Source organism: Elephas maximus, chromosome 27, assembly GCF_024166365.1.
Source record: "Elephas maximus indicus isolate mEleMax1 chromosome 27, mEleMax1 primary haplotype, whole genome shotgun sequence".
NCBI classification, from domain to species: domain Eukaryota; kingdom Metazoa; phylum Chordata; class Mammalia; order Proboscidea; family Elephantidae; genus Elephas; species Elephas maximus.
Window position 1 is genome coordinate 35,568,262 of NC_064845.1, and position 10,761 is coordinate 35,579,022.

General features: G+C 42.3%; 1 protein-coding gene across 1 annotated transcript in view; it reads right to left on the bottom strand.

Annotated features, from left to right (window-relative positions):
• Positions 1 to 10,761, bottom strand: part of LOC126068279 (collagen alpha-5(VI) chain-like) — a 122,277-nt gene that overhangs the window by 87,252 nt on the left and 24,264 nt on the right. The window contains exons 6-8 of the mRNA XM_049870732.1: positions 9,101 to 9,655; positions 6,470 to 7,045; positions 759 to 1,334 (exon numbers count right to left, since the gene is read on the bottom strand). Coding sequence (XP_049726689.1) covers positions 759 to 1,334; positions 6,470 to 7,045; positions 9,101 to 9,655 — 1,707 coding nt within the window. The remainder of the gene's footprint in view (positions 1 to 758; positions 1,335 to 6,469; positions 7,046 to 9,100; positions 9,656 to 10,761) is intronic.

The following is a 10,761-nucleotide window of genomic DNA, read 5'->3' on the forward strand; positions in this document are numbered from 1 at the left end:
TCCCTTCTCGACCTTGGGTTCCCCATTACCAGCTTTCTTATCCCCTCCTGCTTTCTAGTCTTTGCCCCTGGGCTGGTGTGCCTCTTTAGTCTTGTTTTGTTTTATGGGTTTGTCTAATCTTTGGCTGAAGGGTGAACCTCAGGAGTGGCTTCATTACTGAGCTAAAAGGGTGTCTAAGGGCCATACTCTTGGGGTTTCTCCAGTCTCCGTCAGGCCTGTAAGTCTGGTCTTTTTTTGTGAGTTAGAATTTTGTTCTACATTTTTCTCCAACTCCGTCTGGGACCCTCTATTTTGATCCCTGTCAGAGCAGTCAGTGGTGGTAGCCAGGCACCATCTACTTGAACTGGACTCAGTCCAGTGGAGACCATTGTAGATGTGGTCCATTAGTCCTTTGGACTAATATTTCTTTTGTGTGTTTAGTTTTCTTCATTCTCCCTTGCTCCCAAAGGTGTGAGACCAGTGGAGTATCTTAAATGGCCGCTCACAGATTTTCAAGACTCCAGATGCTACTCACCGATTGAGCTAGATGTTCCCCGAGACCATGGACCCCACAGCCCTCAGCCCAGTAATTCAGTCCCTCAGAGAGTTTGGATGTGACTGACCCCAAACATTTTGCAAGCAGAGGAGAGTTCTACTGTCATGGCACACTCTTCTGAACACATGTTCTGCTAGAGCTGGTCTATAAAGCACCTTTGTGAAATGGTGCCATGGGAAGTTGCAATTGAATAAAACCAAGTAATGAGCAAGGAAACACTTACTGCTTTTCCCACAGCTCTGGCAGATCTCACGGACCATTCTTTTCTTCACGTTCACATCTTTTAATTTACTGAAGTCTGGAAAGGTGACTATTTTTTCAGAATTGCCTGTTATTGGCAGAAGTTGTTCTTTATGAGAATCTCCTATGCCCAAAGCCAGGATACAAATCCCATAGTCCTTCAGTGTTTTGACTGCATCTGTAATGTTATAGGCTGGATGCCCAGACATGATAACAAGCAAAGTTTGAGGGACACCAGCAGTTTTTCTCCCACCAGCAGATGAGTCAAACATGTATCTCACATGTTGAAGAGCAACGTCAATTCGCTGAGATCCACTGCTCTTGCCAGTAGCTTCAATTTCAGTCTTCATCTGGGTTTTATTCCAATTGCTTTCCAAATCAATAATTTCCTGGTAGCGGCTCCCAAATTGAGCGATCCCAATTTTCATTCTTCCTGACTGAGTATCAAAATTATCAATTAAGTCTGACAAGAAAGTTTTCATGGTAGCAAAGTCCGAATCAGATACCTTAGATGAGCCATCGCAAAGGAAAACCACATCCGCTTCTCGAAGGTTACAGACTGCAACAGGAAAAAAATAAAATAAAGTACATTATTTCCCGCCACAAATCATTCTAGATATTTCCTTTACTCAAATACTTAAATTGCTTTACTAAATTGCTACATTAGTAGCAAATTGAGAGGTGTTAACAGATGAGATAATCACTGATTCGTCCACAAAGAGAAGGAAAAATAGTGAAAAAAGGTAAAGACAATATTTGTTTCAAATTTTAATAATTTACAGGTTTCATTTGAAAAGACACTGAAAGCTGCTCAGAGAGAAAAAAGTAAGAAGTTTCAGTACATTGAATCTAGTCCCTAAAAGGTAATGTAAAAGCTAGAAACCCCTTCAACACACTCAGATTGAAACATTCACCCAAGTCAACGTAATTGTACTTCTATATTACCGTTAGTAAGATGCCTTCTGGCACATGGTTAAGCACTTGGCTGCTAGCCAAAAGGTCAGTGGTTCAAACCTACCAGCCTTTCTGCAGGAGAAAGATGAGGCAGTCTGCTTCCCTAAAGATTTACAGCCTTGGAAACTCTATGGGGCAGTTCTACCCTGACTTGAAGGCAGTAAGTTTTTTGGCTTACTACTATTAGTACTCCTATTACTACCAAATGATCCCTGGGTGGTGCAAGGGATTTGCACTCAAATGCTAACCTAAGGGTTGGTGGTTTGAACCCACCAAGTGGTAATGTGGAGGAAAAGGTGTGGCAATCTACTTCTGTTAAGATTGTTGTTGTTGAGTGCCATTGAGTCGATTCTGACTCATAGCAAACCCAATGTGACAGAGTAGAACTGCCCTATAGGTTTTTCTAGGCTGTTATCTTCACAGAAACAGATGGCCAGGCCTTTCTCCCACCGAGCCACTGGGTGGGTTTGAATCACTAACCTTTTGGTTAGTAGCTGAAAGCTTAACTGTTGCACCACCAGGGCTCCTTCTGTTAAGATTACAGCCAAGAAAACCCTATGGAGCAATTCCACTCTGTAACACATAGAATTGCTATGAGTTGGAACTGACTTGACAGCAACCAAGAACTACCAAGGCTACCACTTTATATTTGTGTTGAGAAATATAACTTAAAAAAATGTTTTTGGCATACAATACAGTTAGTACTCACAATCACCTTATATGGAATTATTCTAATTTCAGAGATGCAGAAATGGAATTTGGAGGTTAAGTAACTTTTCTAAGAGCACACAATTAGTTTATAGCAGAGCTAGTACCTGAATCTCTAGATTCTTTTTTACCCTTAAATCTGGCACTTTTTTACACTGCAAAGTTCTATTTTTAGAACTCTTGTTTATCATTGAGTCTCTACCAAATCCACCTTTTCATGGGAAAAGTGCTGGTGGCTTCATGCTCCTGAAGTCCAATGTGAAATGTTCCAAAATCAAGGGATGACCTTCCATGCTCAATTTCAATCCAACTCAACAGCTGGGGTAGGGAAAGCATGAAAATGATGACTAAAGGTAATTGAGGCAATGGGTTGCCACTGTCACAGAAGTCCTTGTAACTGTAGTGTGGTAGATACAGAGAAGTGCTGCCCAGATGGGCCCTCGAGGAAGGGCTTGCTGCCCAAATGTGGAAGTGTGGTCAGAAGCCAGCCTCCAGCTAACAGCTCCTTCAGGGTCAGCCTCAACTTCAGAGAGCAGCCTTGCCAAGGTCATGCCCTTCCCAGGGCAGGTCACCTCCAGTAACTTAGTGAGAAGGAGTTGCCCAGTCATTTCAGTCTGGTGGGCAGTATTCAATCCAGAGCTCCCTGCCAGGTTTGGAACCTTGCTGAGCATGCATTAATGTTTGTCTTCTGCCCTATCCTCCTTTCTTTCACAGGTGTGGATCCTTAGTAAACATCTTGTGCCCCAAATTCCATCTCAGCATCTACCTTCAACAGATAGACATGGGAGATGAATACAAAAGCTCCCATGCTCCTAGGGAAAGACCGGAGTCCTAGCAATGCACTGGATTTGGTGATATTCGAAGACAGACATGAGGCCAAGCCTGCCAAGGACCCCATAGTCTGTGACAGAACAGATAAGAAAACAGCAAGCAGAGTATGATGTGTTAAGTGCTACCACCAGGAGAAATAGAATGTGCTAGGAGTTGGGGGACACAGAGAGGACACGGTGTGTCAGGTCAGGAAAGCTGCCAAGCAGAGGCTAAAACCTGACAGACAAGTTAGATGCAGCCAGGTGAAGTGGTGGGGTAGAATGGTCTGTGCAAAAACGTGCAAGAATTTCAGAATGGCACAGGGTAGAATGTGATGAGGGGAGGGTCGCAAGATGAGGCTGAAGAGGCAGGCAGGGGCTAGATAGAACTCAAAAGTTTGGAAATTGTCCTGAGGGTGGAAGGAAGCCTCCATAAAATTGTAAAGCAGAGAAGTGACATCATATTCCAGTGTGAATTAGGAAGATAGCTCAGATCAGTGTTGAGAATGAACTGGACCGTGGCAAGATGGATGGTAGGGAGACCAGGCTTCTGGGTGGGAGTCCAGGGATAGGCTAGAGTGGGTAGAAGACTCAAGATGGTCCTACTGCCCTGGGAAAAATCATAATTTTTTCTTAGCTAAAGATGAGACTATCATTCAAAATCTGAAACCAAAAGGTTAACTGTATTGCTCACTTAAGTAACACAGAGTCGTGGTGGCAAGGCATGGTTTCACTGAACAAGGTAAATGTTGATCTGAACTAGGATATTAGGGCAGAGCTAGTTTGGAGTTGGATTGGTTGCAGAGATGAGGGTGGATTAATGTCGGTCTTAGAAACATGATTTGAATTAGATGCAAAAGTTGGTTTCATGTTGATTACCAGGTATAGAGGAAGGAGGAAAGGAGGAAAGGAAGACACGAAGGAGAGAGGGAAGAAGAAAGGGAGTGAAGAAGAAAAGAAGGAGGCTAGTCAGTTAACTCATTTGCCAGGTTTGGAGAAGTGTGCCAAGGTAAGGCAAGGATTTAGACCTTCCAAGGAGGCGCGGCAGCCCTCCCTAGCTGACTTCTCGTCAATCCCTGATGTTTTTCAGATCAAATTGCAAATCTCATCCTTCCTTCACTCAGATGTGATGCCTCCAGCCTGCCCTACCCCAGAACCCTAGAGGTATCTCACATACTTAGCTGAGTGCACTTCCCTCCCAGATCCTAGTAGCCAGTCTCCATTACTCCACACATTGAACTCTTATGCCCATTCCTCTACACTGGTGGCTCTTATCTAGAAAAGTTCCTTCTACCACTCAAACTTCCTATGGTCCCATTCCACCCTCCCGTTGCCACCCATTGCCGTCAAATAGATTACGACTCACAGTGACCCTGTAGGACAGAGGAGTAGAACTGCCCCCATAGGGTTTCCAAGGCTGTAAGTCTTTACAAAAGCAACTGCCACATCTTTCTCTGTCCAGCTAGTGGGTTCAAACATTTCAGCTCCTCATGGCCCTATAGGATGCCTATAATCCCATTTACAGGGTCCTAGATCTTTGAAGACATGAAACTCTCCATTTGAGTTTGGCCTGAAGCTGGCTCCCTGTGGCTGCACTGAGACCATTAAGCAAATCTAGCAGTGTGAACAGCTATTAAATGGGCAAAGGTGATTATGATCCTAAGAAGAGTTCCTTTCTGCCCAGAAAAAGGCAACCGGATGGAAAAACAGCAAGAAATACTTCCAAAACTTTTCTTACACAATTGTTTCAATGCATGTTGTGGTGGAAAAGGACCTTCAGGATCTTGCTCAATCAACCCATTACTTTTAAAGATAAGAAAACTGGTAGCCTGAGCAGGAAATTCAGCGTGACACCCAGGTCACAGGAAGCTAAGCCTTACAATTTATTTTTATTAAAATTTTATAGCTACCCTTACAGAAACTTAAAAAAAAAACCTTAAACCAAAAATATTTCCTGAAGTCTTCTTTAAAACCCAACAATAAACCAAATAATTTTAGCTTAACTAGCAAAGAATGTCTGTCTTGAAGAATTATCTTAGGTGAAGGAAAGGACAACACACAATACAGGGGAAGTCAGCACAACTGGATGAAACCAAAAGCTAAGAAGTTTCCTGAACATAACCAAACACTTCAAGGGACAGAGTAGCAGGGTTGGGGGTCTGGGGACCATGGTTTCAGGAGACATCTAGGTAAACTGGCATAACAAATATTATTAAGAAAATGTTCTTCATCCCACTTTGGTGAGTGGCATCTGGGGCCTTAAAAGCTAGCAAGTGACCATCTAAGATGCATCAATTAGTCCCAACCCACCTGGAGCAAAGGAGAATGAAGAACACAAAAACACAAGGAAAATAGGAGCCCGAGAGACAAAAGGGCCACATTAACCAGAGATTCCATCAGCTTGAGACCAGAAGAACTAGATGGTGCCCAGCTACCACTAATGACTGCCCTGACAGGGAACAGAACAGAGAGTCCCTGATGCAGCATGAGAAAAGTGGGGAGGAGAATTCAAATTCTAGTAAAAAGACCAGGCTTAACGTTCTCACTGAGAGTAGAGGAACCCCAGAAGACATGGCCCCCAGATTGTCTGTTAACCAGAACTAAAACTATTCCTGAAGTCAACTCTTCAGACAAAGGTTAGACTGGACTATAAGACATAAAATGATACTCGTGAAGAGTGTGCTTCTCAGTTTAAGTAGATACACGAGACTAAATGGGCAGGTCCTGTCCAGAGACGAGATTAGAAGGCAGAAAGGGATAGGAGCTGGTTGAATGGGCACGGGAAACCTGGGGTGGAAAGGGGGAGTGTGCTGTCACATTACAGAGGTAGCAACTAGGGTCATACAACAATGTGTGTATAAATTTTTGTATGAGAAACTAACTTGAGCTGTTAACATTCACCTAAAACACAATTAAAAAAAAAAAATCTGTCTTGAGCATTGTGCTTTTTTTAAGACTTATCTATATGGGGTCAAATTGACAACAGCAATTCAAAAGATTAGATAGGAAACTTAAGGGGCAGTGAGTTTATGTTAATGGGAGAGGGACAACTCAGAAAAGGAGGGTAAGAATGGTTGTACAACTCAAAGAATATAATCAATGTCACTGAATTGTACAAATTCTACAACCTAGAAACTGTTGAATTGGTATATGTTCAGCTTGTATATTCTCAACAACAATAATAAAAAATAAATTATAAAAACATCAATAAAAAATAACTTACCCTCTGGTGCACTGGTACACAGAATTTCTTGTAGAGAGAGTTGAATATCTTTCAGTTTGTCGAAATTTTCTACATGCATCGTATTCTCCTTATTCCCTGCCATAGCCTCAAGTTCTTCTCTAATGGCCTGTCCCACACCCACTGCAAGGATGGTGATGCCCTTGTTTCTTAATTCCAGTGCTGTGTCATTGAGCAGATTTCTGTCATGGGATTCCCCATCAGTGATGACGATCAGCATCTGCTTCACGTTTTGCTTGATGCGGCTGCCACGTTCCTCCCTAAACAGGTCGTTTGAGAGCTTGAGAGCCCTAGCAGTGTAGGTACTCCCGCCGGTGTCCCTACGTCTCCTCAGATTCTCAATAATTCCTGATCTGTTTGAGTACGTATTAAGGTAGAAAAGAATCTCAGGACTGTCAGAGTATCTGAGAGCTCCAAACTGAACTCCGTCCTTGCCAACATCTGCCTTGTTCACCAAGTGGGTTGTTAGGTTAATCATGCTTTTGTGCTGTTCTTCGCTTATGCTGCCTGAATTATCCAACACAAATACAACATCTAGCCGTTGAATCCTTTTACAATCTGAAAGGAGAAGAAAGCGGAAGTCACCAACTTTGTGCAGCGCGTTCTGTGCAGACTGCTGAGAAGGAAAGCAAACTAAACGCCCTACTGTGCTATGCGCCAGACATTGCATCTCATTTACTTCTCAGAGGGGTGTTGCTATTTTACTGAGAAAGAAGCTGAGGCTCAGAGAAGTACCACTTGCTCAGCATCATGAGTCCATGGACGTTTGTATCCTTATCTATATGACTTCACAACCTGTGGTCCTTACTCTACACCATCGGTACTGCTACATCTCATTAGGACATGTAATGCCTTTTGCTAAGCAGCTTTCATCTGAAAGGAAATGTCAGAAGCTAGTTTAATGCCAGTATAATGGAAAAGCATGACTGATGTTTATCAGAGTGGCCTGCTGTTGTAAAGAGCTCAGGAGCTCATGGAATAAGCTGGGCTTCTACTCCCTGCAGCTCCAGCTGTCTTCTGAGCTTCTAGAAGGACCACACCTTGCCATGCACCCCTTCCCCTGACCTCCTGAATCAGAACTTAGAAAGGAGTGGTCCCAAGTAGGGGAGGCTAAAGCTCTTATCACTTCTTCTTTAGTGCCAAACCTTCCTCCATATTAGAAGACAAGCCACCACTCTGGGTGGGTCTCCAAAATGTGGTCTTCTCTTTTCCATCTCTCAATGGCTTGAGTACATGCTTCCCAAAAGTTCACTTTTTCCACTTTCCATTCTACCTATTTTACCTCCAACCCGTTTTTATGGCCACGGAGCCTCAAACTTCCAAGTTTCAGACACTGTGGATGAGCCCTGGCTACATCTGCAGATACCGGGAGCAATGGTCCCCTGAGATGTGGTGACTAGTCGTGACTGAATAAATACTTATGAATTCATCTAATGTATAAGTCAGCTGAAATTTCATTTTTGCCCACCTTTGTTATAGACAGGGCCTCCACAAATACTACCTTCATCAAAATGAAGAAATGCCAAGAAGAGCTCCGCAGGTTTCAAAGGTAGTGCTATGGTCCTAAGCTACAAGTTTCTTAGAATGTTGCAGTGCTACAAAGGGTTTTGGAATTACTTCCCCTCTGGAGGAAGGAAAAACTCTAATTAAGCTGCTGTGGGGGAAATCTTAAAGCTGTTGCCTAAAATTCGGAGTTTACAGTGAGACTTCCTGAAAATTTCGTACTGATAATTCTGAAGAATGATGTCCAGTGGACAACATGTTAGATGGAAAAGCGCAGTTGTTTTTTTGTCTACGTGTGGATTTACAGCAAGTTCTCATTCCATAGCCATTAACAATTGATGTGCTCAAACTGAAGGTTGCTTAATATGACTTGAAAACCAGTTTAATTTGTGAGATAAAAATGATGAACTTCAAGCAATCAGAAATAAAAAGCAACAAATCAAAAATTTCCAAAGGGATAGTTACATGTACAGGCAAAATATAAAATACCTAGTTGATAGAGGTTAAGAAAAATGTGAAGTAATGAAAATACACTGTAGCTTTAAGACAGACTGGGCAACGTTTTGTTCTGTCGTACATAAGGTTGTCATGAGTTGGAGTAGACTTGATGGTGACTAATAACACAACAACATATTTAAGGCATAGGTGGGTATTTTTTTGGGAGGAAGGGGGTGGAAAGGGTTATGGTACTGGTTTTAATTTAACTAAGAGGAAGATGAATTTGTGTTTCTAATTATTTACTGTTTAACAATGGTTAGAGGTAGCCAAGAAACAATGTTGGGAAATCACTTGGGATTAAAAGTTAGCTCCAGAAATCCAGGTATGCAGGTATTAAAGAGTCAGAAGTTTAATGTAAAATTCAGAGACTTTCTTGGAAGACATTTGAAGTCACCCAAGCCAGTCTATTTTGCTTCCCGTGAATATTAGTTGCCAAAATTATTATTCTGAAATATCTCTGGAGGTCATAGGTGTTTTCATAACATACAAAAGACCAAAACTTGACAACCAAGTCTAGGTAAAGACCAAGCCCAGAGTAAAACACACCATTCTCCCCACTGTGACATCAGTAGCTCATATCCTTGAGTCCTGAAGGGTAACTGGGTCACTTACCAGAAAGAGTGCAAATGCGAAAGACGAGTTGACTTTCTATCGCCTTTAGAATATCAAAGTTCTCAACTTGGAAAACCAAGTTGTCATCCCCACTGATCTCCTCTAGCTGAATCCTATTGGCACCGAACACCCCTACAGAGAAGATGATCACACCTTTGTCCCGAAGCTCTCTAGCAGGTTCTTTCACGCTATCTTGTGCTTCTCCATCCGTGATGAGGATGAGAAACTTTCTGACCCCAGGACGGGCTCCCTGGGGGTAGGTGAAGTATTGGGCTACAAAGGTCAGTGCACTTCCGGTCAGAGTGTTTTGATTGATAAGAGTCATTCTGTCTATTACATCAGAAATTTCTTTCTGAGTAAAGTATTTATTAAGTGGGAACTCTTCCTTACTATCACCACTGAACTGGACAATACCAATTTGGGTTTTGTCTGGACCAATTTGGATCTTAGCTAGCAGGTGTTTCATGAAAATCTTCATCTTCCTGTAATTCTCAGTTCCTATGCTTCCAGAACTGTCCACCAGAAACATGATGTCAGCCTTCATGCCTTCACATCCTGGGTGTTATAAAAAAGACGGGAAATAAATGAGTTTGGTGTGGCTCTCAGAATACACAGAAACAGTAAAGCAGAAATAAATGCATGAATCAGAAAACATGAAAAATTCACTCAAGCCTTTGAACATTTTGTTTCTTTAGTAGAAGTCTGCTGACCAGCACCCCGAATCAGAAGTCCACTGAAGATTATACAAGGCACTTTAAAGAGGAAATGCAACTTCCAAAGTGTGCATTCATTCAGTCATAATTCTTGAGGGTGTATAAAATGCCAAGCATCAGTTCATGTATTAAGGATGCGACGGTGATCAAAAAAGGAATCAGAGCAAAAGCAATCGATTCTCTGCACCTATAGGAAATATATGCAGCAAATATATTGCCTTTATCATGTATCTCTTTAATCTTATCCCTTTTGTCACTCTGTCTATTATCTCTCCCAACCCTCTTAGCAGTGCCTCCCTCAATGCTCACATAGTCTATCCTATACTATTTAAAAATAAACAAGTAGTATAGGCTATACAAGTATAAAAAGATATTAATTATTTTTTAATAACGTGTGTGTGTAAGGTCATACCTCTTAACCACCAGGAGGGACTAAAACCACCACTTTAAGACCCAAGCTACCCTGGAGCCATCTTGAAGATCATAGGTAGGGAGGTCACTGAGCATGTCTGTGGCCTTGGCAAAGCACCACTGCTGTGAAGTGTGGAAGATTCTCTTTCAGGTAACACATGTAAAAGGCATAGATTTTAACGTGTGGTTTAGTAGTCACAGGGTCCACCTCCTTTTATCTATTTAAACAGACTGCATCTTGCCCCCTAGTATGTTATCGCACTCGTCTATGGTAATAAAATTTCAGCTAGGCAGATGATGGCCCAGTTAAAGACTACATTTCCCAGTCTCCCTTGAGTCTAGATGTGGCCATGTGACTAAGTTTTGGCCAACAGATACGAGCAGGAGCGATCTGGCTACTCTGGGTGTGATGGCTCTTTCTTCCTTTGGACTGGAGAAGGGGATAAGAACTGGGGTTTCAGTTTTGACCTAAAGATGGAAGCTATGTGTTGAGGATGAAATAGCCTTTCTACTAGACCTGGACTGCTCACCTGGACT